Source organism: Maylandia zebra, linkage group LG23 (genome assembly GCF_041146795.1).
Source record: "Maylandia zebra isolate NMK-2024a linkage group LG23, Mzebra_GT3a, whole genome shotgun sequence".
NCBI lineage: Eukaryota > Metazoa > Chordata > Actinopteri > Cichliformes > Cichlidae > Maylandia > Maylandia zebra.
Window position 1 is genome coordinate 1,770,195 of NC_135188.1, and position 24,890 is coordinate 1,795,084.

General features: G+C 45.6%; 1 protein-coding gene across 2 annotated transcripts; it reads left to right on the forward strand.

Moving 5' to 3' along the window:
- Positions 1 to 628: 628 nt before the first annotated feature.
- On the forward strand, positions 629 to 24,219 carry tnfaip8l1 (tumor necrosis factor, alpha-induced protein 8-like 1). 2 transcript variants are annotated; one of them, XM_076880035.1, is made up of 3 exons: positions 629 to 752; positions 19,456 to 19,735; positions 21,887 to 24,219. In XM_076880035.1, exons 2-3 carry the CDS (start codon positions 19,464 to 19,466, stop codon positions 22,173 to 22,175), a joined length of 561 nt encoding a protein of 186 aa, XP_076736150.1. In that variant the 5' UTR covers positions 629 to 752; positions 19,456 to 19,463; the 3' UTR covers positions 22,176 to 24,219. The 2 variants fall into 2 exon arrangements, with proteins under 2 accessions (XP_076736150.1, XP_004570230.1); XM_004570173.6 differs by lacking the exon at positions 629 to 752 and adding an exon at positions 3,193 to 3,575.
- The last annotated feature ends 671 nt before the right edge of the window (positions 24,220 to 24,890 follow it).

Below are 24,890 nucleotides of genomic sequence, written 5' to 3' on the forward strand. Positions count from 1 at the left end.
CTTACATGAAGGTGCTCGCACATCACCCCTATTCTTGCTTCCCGCCTCAGTTTCCAGTGATTTTCAGAATTTGTTTAAAGATTTCTGAAAATCAGCCCTACATAGCCAGGCTCCTGTCTATTAGGGGTGCAACGATACTCGTATCGATATTGAACCGTTTGATACAGTGCTTCCGGTTCAGTAAATGGTAAATGGCCTGCATTTGTATAGCGCTTTTCTAGTCCCTAAGGACCCCAAAGCGCTTCACACTACATTCACACACTGGTGATGGCAGCTACATTGTAGCCACAGCTGCCCTGGGGCGCACTGACAGAGGCGAGGCTGCCGGACACTGGCGCCACCGGGCCCTCTGACCACCACCAGTAGGCAAACGTGGGCTTAGTATCTTGCCCAAGGATATTTGGCATGCAGTCAGGATCGAACCACCGACCTTCTGATTAGTGGCTGACCTGCTCTGCCACCTGAGCTACAGCCACCCTACACCACGCATATGTATCGAACAATACAAAATTTTTAATTTATTTTATCAACTTTCCTTCTGACGATGCTGTCTGTGTTGAGCGCTCAGTGAATCTGCGTTCGACTACTCCGCCTAGGCTGCACTGTCGAGCGCAGATCCACTGAGCGCAGGGCAAGCTAGCAAGACAGAAGCTAAGCTCTCCTTGCAACATGGCAAATTGAACCTCCCCCACCCTCATTCAGATCTGGTCTTTGGAACTATTTTGGTCTTCATGTGACATATGACCCTGAAGGTAAGCGCGTCATGGACTGAAGTAAAACAGTATGTTGGATGTGCCACGCAATGCTCAATTACATGGGTGGGAACTAGTGTGTTAGCGCAGTTTTCTCGTTAACATGTTGGCCGTCCAGCCCCAGGCACGGGGCGATCCGCGGCAGCTCGTTAACGGAGATTTGCCGTGTTGTGGCGTTAACGTCATTTCAGATTAACGCTGACAGCACTAGTGGGAACACAACGAATATGACTGCACATTTACTCCGACAGCATCCTAGTGCAAAGACAAGTGGAAGCAGACAAAAACAACAAGCACGCATGCTACAAACTTTACCCGAGTCATTTAGACAGCCGTTAGCACAGGATTCTCCTTATGGGGACCTGATATGTTTAATATGCTGCTGAGAATATAGCCCAGAAGAAGCGTATAGTAGAGCTTTTATTTTGAAAGAGCCATTTCTCTGTAATAAACTCTCTTTTCCAAAGATGAGGGATTCCTCCATCAGATTTATTTTTTATTACTTTGTTGTTTCAGCAACATTAAATTTTAAAAACTGTACTTTTGAGTTAAAATATATATTTATAATTTTAATAAATGACAAATTAAAAAGGCACGAACATTTTTTGTATCGAAAAAATATCGAACCGAACCGTGAATTTTGTGTATTGTTGCACCCCTAGTGTCTATATATGAGACCTTACAACAGCAGTCAGCCTCTCAAGTCTTCTGATCAGGGTCTTTTAACTGTTTCATGCACCTATTTTAAATCCAGAGACAATCACGCTTTTAAAGTCATAACTCCTAAGCTTTGGCTTCAGGTCAGCTGAATCTGTGGTTTGTTTTAAATGACTGCTGAAGAGTCATTTTTACAGGCTAGGATTAGCCCTTGTTCTTCTAATGTGCATATCTCACTGTGTGTTTCCATGTTTAAATATGAACACTTATCACTGTGTGATTTTATCCAAACTGTTAAGCACTTTGTAAATGTGTGTTTTAGAAAGTGCTATACAAATACTCATTCTTCTGCTTATAATTATTACTTATTATAAATGGGCATCAGTATTGTTTTAAAACCCTGCTGTACAACAAACAGCATGTAAGCTGAAGGCTGTGTAAAAATGGAGAACTCTCAGCCCCAACTATATGGATGACAGACTGCCCGACAGGACACAGTCTGTGAGATTGGGCAGTGCTCTGCCTGGTTTGGTGATGTGCAGGGCTCCACAGGGGATCGTGCTTTCTCCATTCCTGTTTACCTCGCACACCTCAGATTGTCAGTACAAGTCCGGGTCACGCCACCTACAGAAACACTCTGATGACTCTGCAGTGGTTGGATGTATTGTATTTTAGTGATGAGCAAGCAACTGAACACAAGTAGACGATTTTGCTGAATTGTCTGGGGGGAATCACCTGCTTCTGGAAGTAAATAAGACCAGAGAGATGACGATTGACTTCATGACCCGTGTCTTTCCTGGGACAGGATGGTGATGAGTTGCAGGGAGTACAGGCACCTACGCATCCACACTGGCAATAGGCTGAACTGGAAGACCAACATAGATATGAGCATGGCCTATCGTCTAAGGAAGCTGAGATCCTTCAATGTGTGCAGCAAAATGATGCAGATTGAGTGTCCTTTGTCTGCTAGCAGCATCAGAGCTGAATGAACTGCAACCTGGACTCTTTCCAGGATCCTTCTATCACAGATAATCCCGACCACTCTCTGCACCACTTAGTACTAATGGAAGAAAAACAGCACACGATTTACTTTGTGTGCATTTCTGCAAAGGTCTTCAGCTTACAGAGTAATTTCTCACATTGTACCACAAGGGGGCGCTCCAGATCAATCTCACCACTGCAACTGTTCCATGTTATCCTCATTGTCACAGACTCATCCCATAGAAACACAAATCTTACAGTAAATGAGATTATACAAAAATGTTCTTGTAGCTCAGTAAGATAACGCCTCAATAATCACACCTGAACATAGCACTGCAAGTGCAAGAGTATCAGGCCTACATCATATATATAAAATAAACTATTGTCTTAACATAACAATCCAAAACGGACATGACCTTGGGAATTTCTGTATCCTCATTAGACAGACGGGGAAACACTTCCCCTGTCCCGAAAACATCCGCTGATAGTTTCCCCCTCTCTCACATCAGGCTCATTATCCCAACAGCCTGCTCTCAGCAGCGTTTAGCACATTTTGTCTGCAAAACTGTCACCAGAAGCACCAACGCAGGCTAGAAAGACACATTATAGGCTATTTATTATTTTGACCCTGACAGAAAAGTTGCTCCCACAGTTCCTGCTCATTGTTCCCCTAACACCGTTTCCTCTGGGAAACTTTCAGCCTTGGGAGTGGGAGCTGGACGAGGATAATTACTGGAAGCCCTGCACGGGGGCAGGGACTGCACTGGCTGTAAATGGCCCTTTTCTTTCGGCCTGATTGGGCCTGGACCACTCCCCCTCGTTGCTCCTCCATTGGTCCGAGCCCACATCAATCTGGTGATTTCCAAGTGCCCCTCAAGTTTGAAACTTTTTTTACGAGTGGGAGGAATCGAGTTACAGCAAACTGTGGTAACTGATCGCAGCAGCCGAGGGAAGAAAACACGCGTTCAATAATTTACACATCTGTGCCGAGGACACGGTTACAGAACAAAACCTGAATTGAACAGCAGCGAGGACGTTTCACGGCCGACACGCAGCAGAACGAGTGGAAGAAAACCTGAATATGCTGTGAAGTGAATTCATCTGCTCTGCCAGGATGAACTCTTTTCGCTCACAGTACTAACTTGCTGTCATCTGGCTGACCGTGTCCCCGTGAAGCTGAGTAAGGTGAGTCCCACCTCAACGGCCGACCAGTTCTTAATGAAACCTCCCAGCGGCCTGTGGTTAAACCAGCTCCCCCTCCTCTCCTCGGACAAACACGGACTTGATGAGAGCTGTTTTTGTTTTCTGCGTTTCTTTACGTGTTTGACAGCCTCCATGTTTGGCTCGAGCTCAGCGGAAGTAACGGCCAATCAGTTCGTGCGTGATTGGGATACTTTAGCGTCTGATAAGAGATTTAGCGGCTAACGGACCGTTTCCGAAGCGAAGGAGAGTCGCTCGGGTTGTTGGTTTAATAAGATGTGGACGCGGTGCGAGAAATGAAAGATAAACCGAGTTTGTGCTTCTCCACGCGGAGGATCATTAGGATCATGTGTCTGCTGTTATTAGTCATTGATTGGTAATGAGAAAGCACCGCTGAAGCTCTGACTGTGGGGGTGGTGTACTCTGCCAGCCGCCCATGTTTCAGACTTGTGCGGCTTTACACCGTGTTTGCTGGATTTAATAGGAAGACATTAACGTTTATTAGTAACCATACTGTACACACTACAGTGGGACTGTGCAAAAGTCCATGATCATTTTGTTTACAAGGACCTGTGCCTTGTAATCTTTCACAGTTCTCCTTTGGATACTGGCTGCGTTTTAAGCCCAGTCCTTGTACCTTTTTGTTGAACCACTTGTGAATCATACAACCACAAAAAGGAACCAAAATCGAGGGACAAACCAGTATTGTGTCTACACGTGACCGACAACTTGGCAGAGAACCAATTTTAAATGGTATCTTTGGGCACTTTGTTACTAACAGCCTGTTGCAAAAACGCATCATTTGTTAAACAGTTTCAAAATGGTAGTTTTGATGCCGCAGGAGCGATTAGCTGAAAACCTGCCATATCTCCACATGGTCTGCAGTGAGTCCTTAAAAAGTCTGAGGCACGTGGAGGGCAAAAGCAGAAGTGGCAGACTTAAAAATAAAAACTACCTACAGTATTAAGAAATAATGAGGGGGGGGGGGGGGAGGCTGCAAATACCTGACAAAGGACTGGAGAGCTGCATCTGGGCCTTCAATCGATCCAGCTACTGTTTGCTGAAGCCTCATCAGAAATTGTCCCAGTGGAAGAGTGACTGTCAATAGGTCATTTTTAAAGAACTCCAAGAAGTGCAGTGATAACGGTTCTTCATCAATGCAGTGAAGGACACAGATGCGTATGGAGGTCAGGAGAGATGTGCAACAGTTATGTATTAGCCTCACAGTCTAATCCTCAGCTTATCAAAATCAAAACTGTGGGAAAAACCCTCTAACACGCACGTTTTGTAACACATTGCTGTGTTTACATTGCAAAGCTTTTCTCCATGACAAGGCCGGGGGTGGATGAATAGCTTCACTGTGCAGCGGTGGCACACATTACCACGCTCAGCCTCAGAAGGCATGTTAAATGAAATATGGCCTTGGATTAGGACTCGGAGGTCCGTCTCTCCGTGCGCAAGCAAAACTGCTTTGGCATTTTTCGACCTGCTGTCTTTTAGTCGCAAAGCCTTCCTTTGTAGCGTCGTTGTTGGTGGCAACTGCAACAAGTGAGCCGAGGAAGAATGAACAATAGAGTAACTGCAGGACCTCATTTCAACACCTGCTGTTTTTGAAAAGGGAAAGGTGGAGGCTGTGCCTTTAAATCCTCCTAAACTGCATATTTAATTGGCTATATTTGTCTCCTCTTACTCTTTAGAAATGACGATGGGCATTTTTCTGGACTATTTTCCAATAACAGGTCATAACCTTTCCACAAATCCCTGAAGCGATTGCCTTCATTTTCTAAATGAAAGCCTGCAGCAGGTTGTGCACTGGTCATGCAAAGCAAAACCACCTCCAGTGTTTGGGAAGTGGGATCATTATTTTTGAGGTTTTGCTGTATGCAAGATGAATTGGTTAATCAGTGTAACAATCAATAATGAGAATAATCATAAGTTATAGCTGTAAAGTAATCATATTGGCCTCCATTGCTACAGACAGCCGCAGAATAACTGATGGCAGGTTTTAAGAACTATAAATATGTTTTCCTCATTAATCGTGGCTTTTGTGTTCATTGTTTTTTATACTGTATGATTTTTGAAAGACAATCAATAATATATAAAGCTTTCCCAGCAGGATTAAGCAGACGCTGGTAAGCCTCGTCTGTTTGTATTTCCGTGTAACTCTATCTGTGCGCATCTCCTCCTTTGCGTGTCTTGTCGAGCAGGACAAAGCAGTCACGTTGCTCTACATTCCCCATGCAGTGTTATTAAGGGCAGTGCATGAAATTGCGGCAGTAATCCCAGAGACACTGTTGGTCCTGCTGAGGAGACGCCATGGTTACTCATTAACAAGACAAGAGAGGTGTTTGACCTTTCTTTTACTGGCCTGCGACGCTCAGCCGAGCACGCAGGTGGCCGCTAAAACCCGTGATTCTGCATGAAAGGCCAGCGCTGTATGACCTGAAAATATCGTGACGTTACCTGAAATAAAGGCAGCGAGGGACGGTATCAGTTATGTCACAATCATATCCTCTCGTGCCGGTGACCCCTCTGTTTTCACTAATCCTCAGCCCTGCTGTTCTTGCAGCCAGGCGCGCTCCTTTTATTAAACATCAAGTTAGCAAATTATGCTCTCTGGGCTCTGAGGTAAGGCAAATTAGTCATAATGTGTCGTACTCCTATGGTGGCCTTAATTAAAATGTCACAGGCCCGGCCATCAGTCACAGCACGAGCAGCTTGACTATGTCCTGCATTATTTGCAGCGGTGTTAACGTGATAAATAATACAGAATTGAAACTGAAACACGCCAGTTAAAGCGAAGTAACAAGCAGGCTGTTTATCCCTCTCGATTTGTTGCCAGTCTTTCTCTTTGCACGTTGGTCCAAATTAACTGGGCTCTAAGTTAAAACAACTACCCACTTATGCATTTTAATGCAAGAACAAATGTTGTCAGTGAGTGCTGCGCTGGCCCCCAGGCAGCGCGGCAGCGACTGTATTCCCAGCCTTATTACACATGCGTAACACTGACTGATGTTCCTAAATTATTGCCAGCAGCTCGCAGTTGCTGTCTCTTACTGTATGCGCTGACGGCCCACCCTTTATCCGTATCCCACGTGTCTGCCTGAACCTGTTGCTCCACAGCAGACTGCTCTTAGCCTTTAGTCTATTTTAGTCCATATCGGCAGACTGAATTATTAATTTCCGATCCATTATGTGCCAATGCGTTAATTATTAATTGTTGAGCGGGCTCTGGCAGATCTGAGGAAAGTGTTAAAAAGAAAAGAAAATGGGGGGTGGGTTGGAGTGCGGTTTCTGAGCGAAAGGCATTGATTGCTTCCTTTCTTAGCAAATCTGCACAAGTCTTCAGAGATGACTGTGTGGGAAGCAGAGGGCTCGCCATTCAAAGCATGCATGTTGCATGTATGTTCCCCCGTCCGCGTGTTCTGCGTGCAATTATGGCTCTTCATGTCAGCACTGCTGAGCTGGATGAGTGCGAGCAGAGAGAGCATCATTACGCAGACATACAGCTGTTAGCACGTACAATGCTCCCAGCTCTGGCTCTATTAGCAGTCAGCACCTCCTCTGTTATGCAACACCTCAAGAGAAGAGCGAGACAAACACTACAAAAGTTGATGAAAGATGAAATTGCAGCGTTCACTTGTCCTGAAATCCTGCTGTTGATTCCCCCAACAGTTGAGTGGCTCCATTGGAGCTCATTTGAGTGGTTACTCTCATAACACAAAGCACGGATGTACCTTATATAACAACCTGGATTGTCTATTGTATCTCAGAGTGGAGACAGATTATATCATACAGCTGGGGAGAATGTGTAGAGAAGTCTGTTTTTTTTCCCTTTCATTCAAGGTTTGCCACACAAAAATCAATTTAATGACATCGTTAATGTTTTGGGGATTTCCCCCCCAAACCTGACACTTTGTTTTTCTTACAGCTCTGCAGTTTTACGAGGCTTTTAAATGGAAACGCTGGTACACTGGATGCATCTTTTTTAATAACTTGTGGAAGTTTAACCAGAAGCAAGAAAGCAAATACAACACACCAGTGTGTACACAGCAGGGCGTCGTCCAGTCCAGTCCGGCAGCCGTGCAATAAATGCTTTGTGATGCTTATCATGCAGATTTTTTGTTGTGTCGAAGAAGTCTCGACTCCGCTCCTTTTGTTGATGCTCGACTGTAATGCAAAATGCAGGGCAGCCATTAACCTTGCACTGCTGCTCTAATATTGCAATTAACTGCTGATTACTGGAAATAACCAGTAAGTAATCCTGAATTAAAAACTGAATGCCGTCAGTTGTGCAATCAAGTGCTTTTTCAGAATCAGAATCAGAATCAGAATACTTTATTGATCCCTGGGGGAAATTATTTTTTGTTACAGTGCTCCATTTTAAACCAACATTAAGACAAGACAGACAATACGCTAACTAAGAATAGTACAATATATACATATATATACATACATACATACATAAGTCACTTATAAATAAATATTTGGAAAAGAAACATGTGTAGTTGTAGCAGCAAACAGTGTGTTAAGTGGATGCGTTGTACAGGGAGATGGCCACAGGCAGGAATGATTTCCTGTGTCGTTCAGTGGTGCTTTTCGGTAATCTCAGTCTCTCACTGAACGAGCTCCTGTGACTGACCAACATGTCATGGAGTGGGTGGGAGGTGTTATCCAACATTGTCTTTATCTTGGACAGCATCCGCCTCTCCGACACCACCTTGAGGGAGTCCAGCTCCATCCCCACAACATTGCTGGCCTTACGGATCAGTTTATTAAGTCTGTTGGCATCTGCGACCCTCAGCCTGCTCCCCCAGCATGCAACAGCATAGAGGATCGCACTGGCCACCACAGACTCATAGAAAATCCTCAGCATTTTCTGGCAGATGTTGAAGGACCTCAGTCGCCTCAAAAAATAGAGACGACTCTGGCCCTTCCTGTAAAGTGCTGTGGTGTTTTTAGCCCAGTCCAGTTTATTGTCAATGTGTACTCCAAGGTATTTATAGTCCTCCACAATGTCAACACTGACCCCCTGGATTGAAACAGGGGTCAAGTGTTTCCTGGTCTTCCTGAAGTCAACGATCAGTTCCTTGGTCTTTGCCACGTTGAGCTGCAGATGATTCTGCTCACACCACGTGACAAAGGAGTCGACCACAGCCCGGTACTCTGTCTCATCATCCCTGCTGATGCATCCAACCACCGCAGAGTCATCAGAAAACTTCTGAAGATGGAGGTCTCTGTGCAGTGGCTGAAGTCTGTGGTGTAGAGGGTGAAGAGGAAGGGGGAGAGGACAGTCCCCTGTGGTGCCCCTGTGTTGCTAATCACCTTGTCAGACACACACTGTGGGAGACGTACATATTGTGGTCTTCCTGTCAGGTAATCAACAATCCAGGACACCAGAGAAGCATCCACCTACATCGCTGCTAACTTATCACCCAGGAGGGTCGGCCTGATGGTGTTGAAAGCACTGGAAAAGTCAAAAAACATGACCCTCACAGTGCTCGCCGGCTGGTCCAGATGGGTGTAGACACGATTGAGCAGGTAGATGATGGCGTCCTCTGTTCCGAGATGAGGCTGATAAGCAAACTGAAGGGGATCCAGATGTGGTCTTACTATGGGTCGCAGCTGGTCCAGGATGAGCCTTTCCAGGGTCTTCATGATGTGGGAGGTCAGTGCCACGGGCCTGTAATCCTGGGGGCCACTGGGACGAGGCGTCTTTGGTACAGGGACGAGGCATGATGTCTTCCACATCACCGGGACCCTCTGCAGACTCAGACTCAGCATAAACAGTTTATGAAAGACTCCACACAGCTGGGGGGCACAGGCCTTGAGGACGAGGGGACTCACTCCGTCTGGTCCAGCAGACTTGCCTGAGTGAAGTCTCCTCATTTGCATCTCAACCTGGTATTGAGTGAAGGTGATGGGTGGGGGAGGGGTGTCAGGACTCTCACAGGAGGCAACATGTGAAGAGAGAGGCTGGCACAGTGGTGTGGCTCTGGATTCCAGGCTGACTGCAGGTGAGGTTGTGGGGGTGGGAGCAGACACTGTGGTGTCGAATCTACTGAAAAACAGATTCAACTCGTCGGCTCTATTCTCACCTCCCTCAGCTCCCCTGCTGTTGGTTGGCCTGAATCCAGTGATGGTCTTCATGCCCCTCCACACCTCTCTCATGCTGTTCTGCTGGAGTTTCCACTCCAGCTTCCTCCTGTAATTGTCCTTAGCCTCTCTGATCTTGTCCTTTAGTAACACCTGGACCTTCCTCACCTCCTCTTTGTTGCCCCCTCTGAAAGCCCTCTTCTTGTTGTTGAGGAGGGCTTTGATGTCCTTAGTCACCCACGGCTTGTTATTTGGGTAACAATGAACAGTCTGAGCTGGAACAATGGAGTCGGTGCAGAAAGTTATGTAGTCTGTGATACACTCAGTAAGCCCATTGATGTCCTCGGCGTGAGGCTCACAGAGTGTTTCCCAGTCGGTCACCTCGAAACAGCCCTGTAGTTCCGCTATTGCCTCCTCTGACCACCTCCTAACAGTCCTGGTGGTCACAGGTTCCCTCCTCACAATTGGCACATAGCGGGGGGTGAGGTGAATCAGGTTATGATCTGACCTACCAAGTGGGGGGAGGGAGGAGGAGCTGTATGCATCCTTGACGTTAGCATACAGTAAGTCTAAAGTTTTCTCTCCCCTGGTGGGACAGTCCACATATTGTTTGAATGTTGGTAGTGTATTGTCCAGTGATACATGGTTGAAGTCACCCGAGATCACAATAAAGGCACTCGGGTGCTGAGTCTGTAGCCGAGCTATGGCAGAGTGGATAGTGTCACATGCAGCTGTGGGGTTAGCAGAGGGGGGAACATAAACAGCCACCAAGATGACGTGAGAGAATTCCCTGGGTAAATAATACGGCCTGAGTCCAACAGCACACAGTTCAGTGTCCGGGCAACAAATCCTTTCTTTGATTGTTATGTTGGCAGGGTTACACCACCGGTTGTTAACTAAAACAGCAAGCCCACCTCCTTTACGCTTACCGCTAGCGATGCTGTCCCTGTCCGCCCGAACAGTGTGGAAGCCTTCCACGGAAGCATTCTCATCGGGAATGACCTGGTGCAGCCATGATTCGGTGAAACACATCAGGCTACACTCTCGGTATTCCCTCTGACTCCGTACCAGTGCTGAGAGCTCGTCGATTTTACTTGCCAACGATCGCACATTTCCCATCACGATAGACGGCAGACACGGTTTAAACCTCCTCCTCGCTTCGAGCCTCCGCTGTCTCACCGTCACCTTTTTTCTTCTCTTCTGTCCTTGACCTCTGCATCCCCGATGTGTTTTCCTCCAAATTTCAGCTGGTACTTCTGCGGGCACTTCTGCGGGCCTGGCCAGCGAGCCGGCCGGCATCAGGGCGATCAGCTGATCTCTGGAGTAAACAGTCCGTGCGTGTAGGAGATGTGCCGCGGTCCCGTTCCATGATAAAAGTAACAGTTCCACGGCCACCAGAAGAACAAAAACTCTCTCAATCCACATGATTGAGTAAGAGATAGACAACGGAGGAAAATACAAGTCAGAAAAAAAAAAGAATACGTAAGAAAAAAGAGCTAAACTAAGAGAAAAGCAGGAGCGACTGTAACAGGCTGCACGCTGGTTGGCGCATGGTTTGAATCTGAATGGATGAACTATTTAACCAGTGGGAGAGCAACAAAAATATTTTTCCAAAAAAGCAAATAAGACTAAAAACTCTTAAGAATAAATTGCTATTCATAAAAAAAACGATAAAAATATCGATCCTGTTTGGAGCACCTTTTGTCTTTTTGTGGTATCTGTTATTTTACTTGGACGACTACAGCAGGAAATGACAGGAGAGGAGCGATCTGGAGTGGTAGAGGATGTGGTAAAGGTCACTTGCATGCTCGCCGAGGTTTATGCTTTTGGAAAGGTGAGACTTAAAACCGGGAAAGAGTCTTCCTGTGTTTAATACACCTGGACGCATTATTTTGTGTTCGCAGCAGATAAAAATAGTTAGTGAGAAATGCCAGAGGTAATTATCGACACGTGATGCAGTGGAGAGCAGATAATGGGGCTGTTTTTTGTTGTTGTGCAGTGCACAATTCAGTATGATTTATGTCTCTTCAGTAATCGCCTCCATCCTGAAGCGGTGAAGATTTTTCTCTGCTGATGGAGTTGTCTTTTTCAGGGTCACAGTGCCCCAATCCATGTGACTAGCGATCCCTGAAGAGCATGAAAGTCGTGACATTTTCTGCTGCCATCAACCAATCACTTAGAGGATGAAGTGTCATGGAAAGTTCTACAGACTCTGCCAAAGCTTTTTTAGCAACTTTTGGTGGCCAAGCAGTGTAGAAACACATCTTTCACTGGTTTTTCTCTTTATGCTGGCTCTTATCAGCATCCAACAAGCTGTCTAGATTGGCAGCAGGTATTAAAGTGGTGGTATTTTGGTAGCTGTGACCTCCTCTTCCTCGTGAGGCACAACGCCACGGTTTAGAGTGGGCGGTAGCTACAGGTGTATCCAATTTCCACCTCTTTTTCACCTGTCACACCTCAGCTTTAGTTTGATTGACAGGTGAGTATAGCAGATGCTGAGGCTGCAGCCTGGATCCTGAACAACGCTCCCCTTTGGAAAAGCAATGCTGCGCTCGTATCATGTTGGTTTCATCCTACATGTGAGCAGCCAGAAGCCAAAAACATGTTTGTGTCAAGTAGCACGTGTGGACCATAAAACAACACGTGCAAATCAAATAATGCTGAAATAATGTCAATAACTATCCCCTTTGTTGGGGAAATGTAAATGGTTTTGGTTAGATTTCCAGTTTTTGGGCCTTTATGGAAATTTCTTTAGAACTTGTTTGTGATAGTTTTAGGGTTGGGGTGCCATCACTAATGCATCAGACCTCAGGTTAAGTTAAACACTGATTGTTTCCACTGTGAGGATTTTGTAAATTTTCTTTGTTTTATAAATTTGGAAGTTGCATATTTTGAAATTCTACACTTAAACTGTTTGTTGTTGTTGTTGTTTTTTCGTTGGGCTCATTGAATCAGAGCCTGACAGATATTAGATTTTTGGGACAAATTATTTTTACATTATTTTTCAGCTACAAGTATCGATTTCTGATAAGGTTCAGGATCTTCTTTTTAAAAATGCCACTGAAACCATAGATGGTATAAAATAGACACAGATTCCAGGCCTGAAAAGTGAAGGCAACAATTAAGTTTAAATTAATTAGTACATTTTGATGGCCACCAGGGGGCAATATCCGTGTTTGCGAAAAACCAACAACTACACGACCTCGGTAAACGACTTGTCTTTGACAGCTCACAAATGCTAATGAGCGGTTTCACGGTCAAGGAGTGACGTGGTTATGCTTCAGTCCAGCATTGTTACAACTGTTTACTGCCACCAGGGGGCAGCATCACAAACAAACGTACTTTAGTTTTTCCTCTTCTTCAGGCAGTTATACCAATATTGTTATAATGCTGTTTTTCCAGCCAGTTAGCATTCGGCCTATGCAACGCATGCTTGTGTTTTGTTATCTTGGGTTTTCTTTTTGTTTGGTGTGCTGCACACAAGCGCGCCTTCTTCGGTTGCATCCCCATAGTCCTTTGCTTCCGGAAGCCAAATTTGTGCCGCGAGTCTGACCCATCTCTCAGTCGGCACATCTGGTTTCAAAATGCAAAACTAGCAATGGCAACCCCAAAAATGGGCGACGGCATGCCGACGATGACAGAGCGCGTGTAAGATGTTTGCATTGGCTCTGATATGAGCTGATGCTAATATGATTACTAACATCTTACATATGTTTTTGGGGGTTAGTCCTTGTGACCTTTGGCCTCCTTTAAGGGGGAAAAAAAAAGGGAGCTTTAGTGATGACACATTCATTCGGCTCGATGAGTTATTATTTCTGTCATCATACAATGAAATCCAACTATAGTGACAAAAAAGTATTTTAAATTGTGGCATTTGTTTGGTAACTGGGAGCGTCGAGGCTGTAGCCACTACATCAAGATCTTGTTGCTGTCTTTACAGCTCGTCTTCTCTGTATCAGTGTAAAAGGTCACAGTGGCCACATTACAGAAACACTAACTGAAAGTGACAGCCAGTAGGAGTTGTCATCCCACTTATTCCTCTTTTCCCATATGACCTGGAGAAGCTTTTAGCTGCCACGTCTCCACCACAGACCGCGCTGTCACCTGCCCTGAAACTCAAACAAAGGAAATTAAATGTAGATAATAAAGGTGGCTGTCCGGCTTAAATAGTCCTCTGAGGAGTAGGGGGGGGGGGACGGGAAGGTCATTTTATTTTATTTTTTTATTTTTATAAAAGTCATCACAGCTTCTCGTCACCGCGATCCTTCAGCCAGGCTGCCACGCAGGCTTGACAGGCCTGTCTGCACCTGCAGGCGGGAGCGTCCCTGGGTTCATTACCCAGGCTCCCTTATTGTCTTGAGACATCAATCCGACACTCTGTGGGGTCTGGTTTCATTTCCCATGAGTCATCTTTGCTTTGAGATTTTTGCTCAGTGTCTATATGAGCGAGTGCAGCTCATTTTGAGTGAGTATATGAGTTTGTGACTTGTCTCACTGCTGCAATTATAAGTGCTGAGCTCTCGGCTGCTGCAATCTGTCTTTGTTTCATGTTCAGCTGCTCAGTAAGTCGGCCTATCAGTAACGTGTGTGAGCCAACAGATGTTTGTTCCTCTGATGTCTGCGTGCACTGATGACTGTGGCTCGTACACTTTGCCACAATACTCAGCAGGATTTGCCGTTGTCATGTCTTGTTTTGCCTTAAATCCGTTAAAATGTTGCCTCTAAATACTACGGAGACGCCGTGTTGGGGTTGGTGGGCTGTCCCTGGACGCCGCCGCGCTTCACAGGCCATTTAGATTTGGCACTAAGCGCTTTGGTGCAGCAGAGTCACAGAAGAAAAATAGGATTTGAATCGAAAACCTTTTCATCGCTTGTCCCTTGAGAGCATGTTTTCGCGAAACCTTTAGCTTTGGGCGGGGACTAAGAGCCGGAGTGAGGATATCCTTCCGTCCTCGAGATAAGAGTGTCAGGAGTCTGTTTGTCACTCTTAAGCCTCGAGTGAAGCCAGAGGCAGACAATGCTGAGAGCCAGACATTTGAATTGTACGACAGGCGAACCCTCCACCCTTCCCCACTTCTTGCCTTCCTCCTCTTCCAGCTCGTTGGCGGGCCTCGGAGAGTCGACAGCTACGACGCCTCAGATCTGCAGCAAAAGTATAATTTAATGAGCGCCATGAAATCACCCTTGAGCCTGTAAATGGCGTCTGCCCATTATCCATTTGCACTTTTCGAAACTCTCGTACATCCATCAGCGGAGGCAGAGAGAGGATGGAGGCTGATGCAGACGCGTGTTCTGATAAGTGCATCTCCTGTGGAGGCCGTCCTCTGTGATTAACTCGTGTCAACAGGACAAAGTGACGTTTCTTTTCTTCCAGTTGTCACTCGCATAGAAATAAAGATTCCAAGTTCAGGTTTTGTTTGTTTGGGTTTTTCTCTCACTCTGATCATTAGTGTCTTTCTCATCTTATCCGTTTCACACGCGTTGCATCAGAGCAGGATTTTCTGTAACAAGCGTAGCACGGCAAGTTTAGAGTTACGAAGCGGTCGATAGGGATCTGCCAGTGATCCTTGATCAGCGCGGCGAGAGGCCCGATTAAATGTCCAGCACCTGCAACAAGACGCTGCGAAAACTAGATTTGGCGTGAGACGGTATATAAATGACCCCTCGTGCTAACGCCCACAGTTATTTCCTGCATGTTTCAGGGTTGATGTACAACAAACCTCCACCCCGGCTCTGCCTCTCCTCGCTCCTCTCTGGGAAGCATCCTGCTGACACTCTCTCCGAGGAGTCTTATTGATATTCTTCGAGAGGCATTGCAGAGAGAGAGCAAGGGAGGAATGAAAGTCACACACTGTAGCAGGCAGCAGATGCGCTACCTTCCAGTACCAACGACGGCAAACGTCACAAGTCACCCAGCAGGGATGTGTCAGCGCTCTGCGTCGGCTGCACTAATTGCACCTCTCACGCTTTGTGTGCACGTTATCCGGATTATTACGGAGAGGCAATTTGCCATTCATGTATTTGTTTACAGTTAATCCTCTTTAACGTGGAGATGTATGGCGTGAAGAGTAATCACTTATGATGCGAACAGGACATTTGTTTCAGTGCAGCAGCCACGCGTTCGGCGACGTGCGGCTCGTCAGAGGATTTATACAGGGTGTGACTGTTTGCCTCATTTTTATGCGCATTGTTTTCCACTAATCCTCGCATTTGGCTGAGTCATTGTCATTTTTTTTTTTTTTTTGCTGTGCGATCAGTTTACACAATCGGACGAAAATAAGTTTATTAGCCGATTAGTCAGCCGACAAAAACGACCTGGATTTGTTTTAGCTGGACACAAACCAGTCGCTGCCTCCTGCACCAGTCTTTCAGAATCAGCTCGCTTTCAGTATATTTAATGAAGCCATGCAGAATTTTTACCTTCACGCTTTACAAGCACAGGGGTCAAAGGTTATGATGCATTTTTAATCAGCTGTTTCTCAGGTGGTTTGATGGGAACTAAATTTAGCTGTTTTTGTTTTAGTCCCAGAAAAGTCAAAGTTTGACACTTGACCTTTGTCTTCATCAGACTATAGCAGTCTTCACAATCCAAGATATTATTATATTCCAAAAAGATTTTAGCTTCAGTTTTTCTTGAGACAAAATGATTTTTCTTATTTTAGATTTAAAGTATTAAAGTTTAAACTAAAAGTAAAAAGGAGCCAAAAGTGGAGTGCCAACGTTTGGTGCTTTTTGTTTTGGACACTTTTCAGTAGCAGAATGTGCTGAGGTTTCAGTCTCGACCCTACAAGCTCAGCTTGATTCGTACATCTGCACTGAAACGTTGCCTCAGGCTGATCCTACGTCAGTGGCAAACGCTGTTGGCACCGTTACTCTCGTGCGTGAAGGTGGGATTTCCGCCTTTGAGTCGCTCCATCCTCTCCTGACCATTCAAAAAAACGTCTGCAGGAGAAACCCAGTCAGTCGCAGTTATGTGAGGGTTTGTGGTTGGGTTTTGGCATATCTACAGCTTAGATGACGGTACAGGAGAAATCTTTGTTGGGTGATTTACGTTAAATTGAAAGTGTGTCATTAACGTGTCAGGACACCGCTGCAGCTTCATCTACAGCTCGGCTCTCAAAGCCTCGGCTCTTTTCTGAAACATATTCTGTCATTTGGTGTTTTGACGACGGGGTCGCCGAACCGCCATCTAACACGTCGGGCCAAAATCTTCCAGACATGTTCAATTTGTTGACATCTAGCGACTGCAAAGGCCAAGCATATGACCAACATCGTCTTCATACTCATCAAGCTGTTCACCGACTCCCCTCGTGCTGTACCGTGACTCATCAGGATGAAGGTGATCGCTCAGAACAATTTCATATCTGTTTTCAGTCCCCGCGTAGGTGACGCTTCACATTATTGGTTTAGTTTGTCACCTGTCTGTATATCAGAATATTTATTTATGTAAAACCGAGGCCTGTGTGTTTGTTTACAGAGCTCTGTTTACGGCAGAATAATTTTACATAATTATTAGGAAATAAATTGCAGCAAAGGAGACTCTTTGCATGTTTTCACAGCACATACTCGGCAGTAAACACTGAAAATAAATCGGTGACTTTAGATTTAAGTAATATTAAACATTTATGAGGCAGAAAATCTAAAGACTAATAGTTTGCCTATATGTTCATAATGATGTAGGAAACGTGACGTCTGCTAATGAGTACAGATGGCGGTGCTGTATTAGATTGTGAAATGCTGTGCACTCATCTTTTAGGGACCAGCAATATTTGTACCATATTTTCATGAATATTCCCAAAAAGACACATTTTTAAAGAACCTCCAGGAATTTTGAGCATTTAGTTCAAATTTCATAGAAATCCATCAAACGGTATGTGAGAGATTTCAGTCCAAAGGTGCAAACACATTACGACGCCACTGTGACCACAGCGCCTGCAAGAGCTCCTAATCCGAGCGTGCAAAGATTGACACGTTTTAACTGCACGCTGTGACCACTTCCTGCCCAGCCAACAGGCGGAGGAAACGATGACACGTGCATCTCTGCTACACAGCATACTGTACACTGGAGTTTGGATCAAGTCCACAGGAGGAAACTCTTTCTTGGCAGGTTTCCCTTCAGATTCACGTCAGGTGTACAGTTTAACAGTCTGTAGCTCTCTGTTTGTAAATACAGCTTAGATTTGCTGTGGTTTCTTCCCAGTAGCCCTAACGATCTATTAAACTGCAGAGACCACTGACATGATGCAGTGAAGCCAGCGCTGACCCAGCACATGTCATGTCTGGTATCTAAACACCAAAAGCAACTGAGTAATGTTATTGTCTCGAGTGGCTAAAAAAAATCAAACCCTGATCTGGATCTTTATTATATGAAGGTTTAGACTTAGAAATAAATTCCTGCCATTGTCCCACCTCTTCCTTGTGGATTCGTTAATATGTGACATGATGCGGCGTCCGCCCAACCCCTCCATCACGAGTCCCAGTGAAACGGCGAGCAGAGGAGAGAAACTGCAGCAGACTCTCACACTGCTGAAATTAAATTAGTGTCCATAAAATAGGTCAGTAACTTGAATAAAACGCTTCTTTGGGTTTTTGAGGCACTGAGTGGACACTCTGCACTGCGCTCGTACATCTCACCATCACTTATACTCACTTTATAAACACAATGAGGGCCAACGGTTTCAAAGAGAGGCTCAAACGCACTCAGCATGCAGGCATGATGAGACCTAAAGTAGAGAGAGGAGAAGCTCAGATTGCAACGATTACGTCTGTTTACTGTTTTAGTAAAGCCAAACACCGTATTCAGTTTCATTTAGAGTTCCTTTCTATATATTTCTGAGAGTGCGAACCTCTAAAAATGTTGAACATGTCCGAACAAAATGAAACTCGTAACACAGATGCCCCTTCCTTCACCCTCATTCTTCCCCCTGCATTATAAGGCAGGCGTGGAAAATGACTGCGGTGCCTGTTTACGCTCGTGCGCTCTGAGGTTATCCTTGGAGATCTGTGAAAGTTAGAGAGGGAGTGCTCAGGAAAATAGATTTTTGTTGCTTTATTGCTTTAAAAGGAGACTGTTCAAGCCTAAAGAAGTGACCTGCAGAAGGCTGCTGAAACGATACGGCGTGCTGCGCTCTCGCTCGCTCCCCTCAGCGAGGCTCTGAAAGCCGGCAGACCCGATGACCCCCCCCCCCTCCTTCTGAGCCTCTATCACGGGCGCAGCCTTTCACTGAGTCACCCCACTTGCCACACAAACACACACTCAGAAACGACATGCATAAATAAATCCACACATGTGCAGAGTGGGCTCTGTCTGCCTCCTGCTCGCCTTGTTTCGTCAGTGCATTCAGCTGATGAGACGTTCGGATTACTTTGCCTGCTTTGCGTGGTCGGGATGTAACTGACTTTACTCCCACACGTGTAATGACACATTCTTCTCTAACTACCTTGCAGGCACCGAGCCAGAGGGTTGCTGGGACTAATTTGACAGCTGCCACGGCTCATTATCTGATAAAGCGGACAGTTCTCGGCCCCGCAGTTTAAACAGAATTCGACGATGCTATATCTTCACACATTGTGTGTTGGTAGTGTGGTATTCTTGGCTCATTTTGCTTTTGATATGAGAAGGTCAAAGAGGACATCTAAGAAACGGTTCTTGTTTTATTTCTCAATTTGTGCCAATTTTAGAAAACTTTCAAGATGTTTTCACGTTGATGGGGTTTATCGATAAGACTGTGGCTTGATAGCATGTTCTCTCTGTCTCTTCTCGACCCAGACTTGACCATGGACTCCTTCAGCACCAAGAGCCTGGCCCTGCAGGCGCAGAAGAAGCTGATGAGCAAGATGGCTACCAAGAGCGTGGCCAGCCTCTTCATCGACGACACCAGCAGCGAAGTGCTGGACGAGCTGTACCGCGTCACCAAGGAGTACACCCGCAACCGCAAAGAGTCCCAGAAGATCATCAAGAACTTGATCAAGATGGTGGTGAAGCTGGGAGTGCTCTACAGAAACAACCAGTTCAACAGTGAGGAGCTGATCCTGGTGGAGAACTTCAGGTGACGACCGTCATTTATCGCTCTCGTGTCTACACGAGGCAGTTTAGACCGAAGCCCAACTTTGCTGCTTCTCCTTCAAAGCCATGTTATAGTTTCCTGGTATGTGAGCATGTTAGGGTCCATGTTGGCTGATGTACCAACTACGTATGCTACAGATGAGCACCAGTTATATTTATTTAAAGGACATGAATGGGGATCATCCTCTGTTGTAGAGGTGGGTGGTATAAACAGTATACGGTAGAAACTATGAATTTAGCCAACGGTAGAGATTTTGACTGTACCGCTCTATCGCGATAGCGCATGTTGATGGTGTCATCAAGCTGCGCCTGTTTTTGTCAAAAGCATTGCAGCGGCTGCAAACATCACCTGCAAATGATGGCGGGCGACAGTAAGTGCAAAGAGACGAGGCACGTTTTTGAATATGGGGAAAGCCAAAAACTGCGCTTCCTCCACTTCTGTACCGTTGATTCATTAATGTTGAATTCTCTCCAGTGGCTCTATTCCCATGTTGTTGCAGTATATGAATGACTAACTTCGTATTGTGGATGGATTATCTCAGCTGTTCTCCTGACTGAAGTTTGGTCCGTTTACAGCATCCTGCCATGCGATTGCATTTGTCCCTAACCATCAGGAACCCTCACGTTAACTTTTATCGAGGGGAAAAAAGTTAGCGTTCATCCTCCAGCTTCACTGTGTTTATGCTAACATAGCTGTGTCGCTAGCGATCATGTAGCACGGCGGTCCCCAACCCCCGGGCCTCGGACCGGTACCGGTCCGTGAGTCGTTTGGTACCAGGCCGCGAGAGTTGAGGCTCAGGTGTGAAATGTATAGTTTTCAGGGTTTTTATCGGTTTTCAGAGTTATTTTGTTATCGTTTTTATCGTTTACTCAGTTTTCCTGGGTCTTTCCACGTGTGTTATGAATAAATCTTCTTTTTTTCGGTACCGGTACTGGTTTTATTTTGTTGTATTTATCCGCGACACCTTAAAGGCCGGTCCATGAAAATATTGTCGGGCATAAACCGGTCCGTGGTGCAAAAAAGGTTGGGGACCGCTGACGTAGCACATCATTATATACCAGCTAGCCCAACTTCAGTAACCCTACAAACATCACTGCTGTTTAGTTTTCTGTCTTCATTTATGTTGGAAGTGACAGCAGAGCTGTACGTTTGAATTAGTTTCCAAAATCTCTGTCAGAACATGCTACATCATGTTTAGGTGGAAGCTAGCGAGCTAACCATCAAGCGGTGCGGCTTCGTAGCTTACCAAAGTCACACTAAAACATTTTTGACAGATGTTTGAGCGCCGTGTAGCACATACAATCTGTTCGAGGTCAGTAAGCACAACAGAATTCATACATAAGGTGCACTGTAGATTTTTGAGAAAATTAAAGCATTTTAAGTGCACTTATAATGCGGAAAATACGTATGTATGTATGTAAGCATGTTAGGGATCATCATCTGTTGATGCACCACCTACGTATGCTACAGATGAGCACCAGTTGCATTTCTTTAAAGGACATGAATGGGGATCGTCCTCTGTTCTGGACACAGACAGTATGTGAAGGTCATTTTATGTTTTGTCAGAGACGAACCTGCTGGAATAATATCTGTACAAAATCAGAAGTTTATCAACCTGCTGGTTCTTTAACAGCGGTGCTACATTTTACCTTTGATTTCTTTTTCTTTCTTATGAAGCGATGCGGCTCTTACAGCAGAGTCCTCATCGCTGCAATAAACGATCGGTTACTCGACTGTGTCTGAGCGAAGTACAAGTCGTGTTATATTGTTGGTCAGGAGGTTGGAAGCCTTGTGAAACATTGAAGATGTGATTCTGGGGAGAAGTGCAGTTAAAGGATGTTTCTGTGTGCTGATGGAAGCAAATTAAGGGAATGGACATTTCCATCAGTTTATGTGTTTCCAGTAAAACCGAGCTCGGAGGGACGCAAAGCTGACACAAGCGCTCAGTGCAGAGACGGGTTATTATATTAGCATGGAGATGTGAGCTTTGCACAGGACAATACTATAACTAATATATGGGGGTTGTGAAAGTTTTCTGGAGAAATTCCTGCGGCAGCACTTTCTATTTTTACTTCTGCTGCTCTGGTCAGAATTAGAAAGTGACAGCGTCTCCTCTCTCTTGTCTCCTCGCAGGAAGAAGGTCCACACTCTGGCCATGACGGCGGTCAGTTTCCACCAGATCGAGTTCACCTTTGACCGGCGCGTCATGAGCGCCATCTTGAATGATTGCCGCGACCTGCTGCACCAGGCCATCAAGCGCCACCTGACAGCCAAGAGCCACTCGCGAGTCAACCACGTCTTCAATCACTTTGCCGACTGTGACTTCCTGGCGACTCTGTACGGGCCCTCGGAGGTTTATCGCGGCCACCTGCAGAGGATCTGTAACGGGATCAATAAGATGCTCGACGAAGGCAACCTCTGACCTCTGCCTCGGCGTTAGGCTCGTTTACCTCGAATCATCACGAAGCATTTCTCCTTTTTTTGAGACAACGATCGTGAACATTTTTCTTTTTCCTTTGTTTGTGTTTGCGTTTACTGTAACATCGAAATTCGCTTGGCAACTTTGTCCAAAGTATATTTCTTTTTCCAGCCTTCTTTTTAATGAATGTAAAACTTCATGCTCTTATCTCCATAGCCTTGACAACTGTGCCTTAAATAGCATATTTTATCTTTGTTCCAAGGGCTCGCTTTCTCTCTGTCACTTCAAAAAGGCAAGAAAACAGGCACAGGCCTCCAGCTGTATCTGTTAAATGGACAAAAGTGGGTCTGGGAGCAAAACGAGGAGAAGAGAGCGAATTTCCAAGGACAAAAAGAAGTTTTACTGTCTGTTTGCTTTTCCTGAAAGCAGTGTTGCACTCGATCCCAAACAAGCGCTGTACTGTAGTGAAACCATGTGAACGACGGCAGTAATCCTGCTCAGCCAGCATTTTGCGGCTCTCGCCATCATGCACTGAACTCTGGCTTTTTGTTTCGGAGCCACTTATAAACCCACATTTGCTTCCAATAGCCTGGTTTATAGCCACCACAACAAAGGCAAAGTATTTGGGTCATGGGGGGAATGTAAACTCGAAGGAATTTGAGCGTGCTGCGTGTTGTTGATCGTCTCTGCGCCGACTCGAATGTCTCGCCGCCTGGACGCTCATCTAGCCTGAAAAATCACGGCCGGGCGGCGAGGGCGGTGCACAATGTGGCACCAGGTGCAAAGATTGCTCTGGCATTTTGTCAGAAGGGAATTAAGCGCCAACTCGGTCGAACCACTCGCCGTAACGGATGCCGTTAGTCCGGGGTCAGCTGTGTTTCAGGTTGGGGAGCCTCACGTTTATCCTTAAAAGCACTAAAACTCCAGCTCAAATTCTGACTGATCCCAACTAAAAAGTGAGCAGGCAGATGAAAGACTGCAGCACCGTGTCTGTGAAGAGCGCCGGGCAGAGCACGGAGATTAGAGCAGAGACAAACACAGCACCTGATTGTGCTCTCCCACTGCAATTATCGCTCCCCGCTCCAGGGTGGCGTAATGGCTGGGAGCCGGCCTCCGTCGAGCAGCCACTCCATTTCACCGCACGGCAGCCTCGTGTGATGAGATGGGGATAACGTCTCTGTTTGCGCGATGCCAGTCCTTCTAATGGAGTGAAAGATGATGTTGTGTTTCTCCCTTACAAAGGAGTATATGAGTAGTTACTACAGCCCTCTCCAACCTTGCATAATGGGCATCTTTCCTTTTTTTTGTCTGTGTTTTTGTATCACTGAGCCTGTCTGGGAGATTGTTTTGTGCCGCGGCCTCATTTTGTATTCTGTGTGTGTGTGTGTGTGTGTGTGTGTGTGTGTGTGTGTGTGTGTGTGTGTGTGTGTACCTGTGAGAGAATTGGAAATTGAGCCGTGTAATAAGCGCTGTGCATTCCCAGATAGGATTGCTGAAACTTTAACTTCTTCTGCAGCAGCTCTGCCAAAGAGAGAGGAGAGAAGGGACTGCTGTTACTTAAAAAGCACTCCCCCCCCCCCCCCCCCCCCCCCCAGGACAACACTTCAGAAAATGGTGTGAACGTGATCGTTCTAACCCCTTAATGGTGAAAATGAAGACCGAGGTGGTGGCTGTTGTCATTTTAGTCCTGCGCCGGTTTAATTGTGAGATGACTTCTCATTTGTTAGATTCATTTAAGACCAGCCTCATCATTTTGGGAAGGCTTTGAAGTAAATCCTTTAATTGTCTTTAAATGCAATTTTCTCCAAATCCTCCTCATCTCAGGGCGAGTTTCAATCTCACTCCTTCTGAAATCCACCAAAAAGCAGCACGAGCCCTCGAAACAGTCGCACTTATTTTACTCAAACGTGCTTTTCTTGTTGCATTTTCACTCTTGTGACTGTGGTGAGTGTTTTTATTTTCACTCGTGTACATAGGATTGTGTTTGTGCGTTCTCTGTATCCAGACACAACAAATTTAATACAAAATGCTTTTTTTTAAAAACTGATACATTTCCTGTCTTTTTATTTTTGTCCTAATCACCCATCTCCTTATCTGGATGGTGGATGTTTCTGACCCGATCAGGAGGGTCATCTGACTGCAGCTGACCTGGATTTAGTCGGGACACACACACACACACGCACGCACGCCCCAGCTCCCAGCATTGTTAGGAAACTATGAAAACAAACCCATCTGACTGACAAACAATTCAACTTGGGGTCATTTCTTTCCACTTCCTATAAGGCCACGCCACAGTCAAAGGTAGAACAGGAAATGAGTAAGCCAGAGGACTTTGTGCTTCTGTTTTTGGAAGTTTAAACATTCGACTCAGCTGCTGCTTAATTTCAAGTGTACAACGAGCAGCACTCTGTGGACTCAGTTTGAGTTTAATCTGTCATTGACTTTGCTACTTCTCAGACTTTGGAATGATAATTTGGCCAGTAGCACGTCTGCTGATCCTCCCTGTAGCACACTTGAAAGGCTACTGCAGTACCAAGTGCCCATTTATCCTCTAATACGGTCATTATCTAAACGTGTGTGTGTGTGTGTGTGTGTGTGTGTGTGTGTGTGTGTGGATTCACCCTCGAGTTCAAAGCTCTACGATGTGACTAAAAAGATGTGTGACCAACTCAGTCACGTCTTATTTTCCTTCCCGTTCCTAAAAGCCGTAACTTTGAT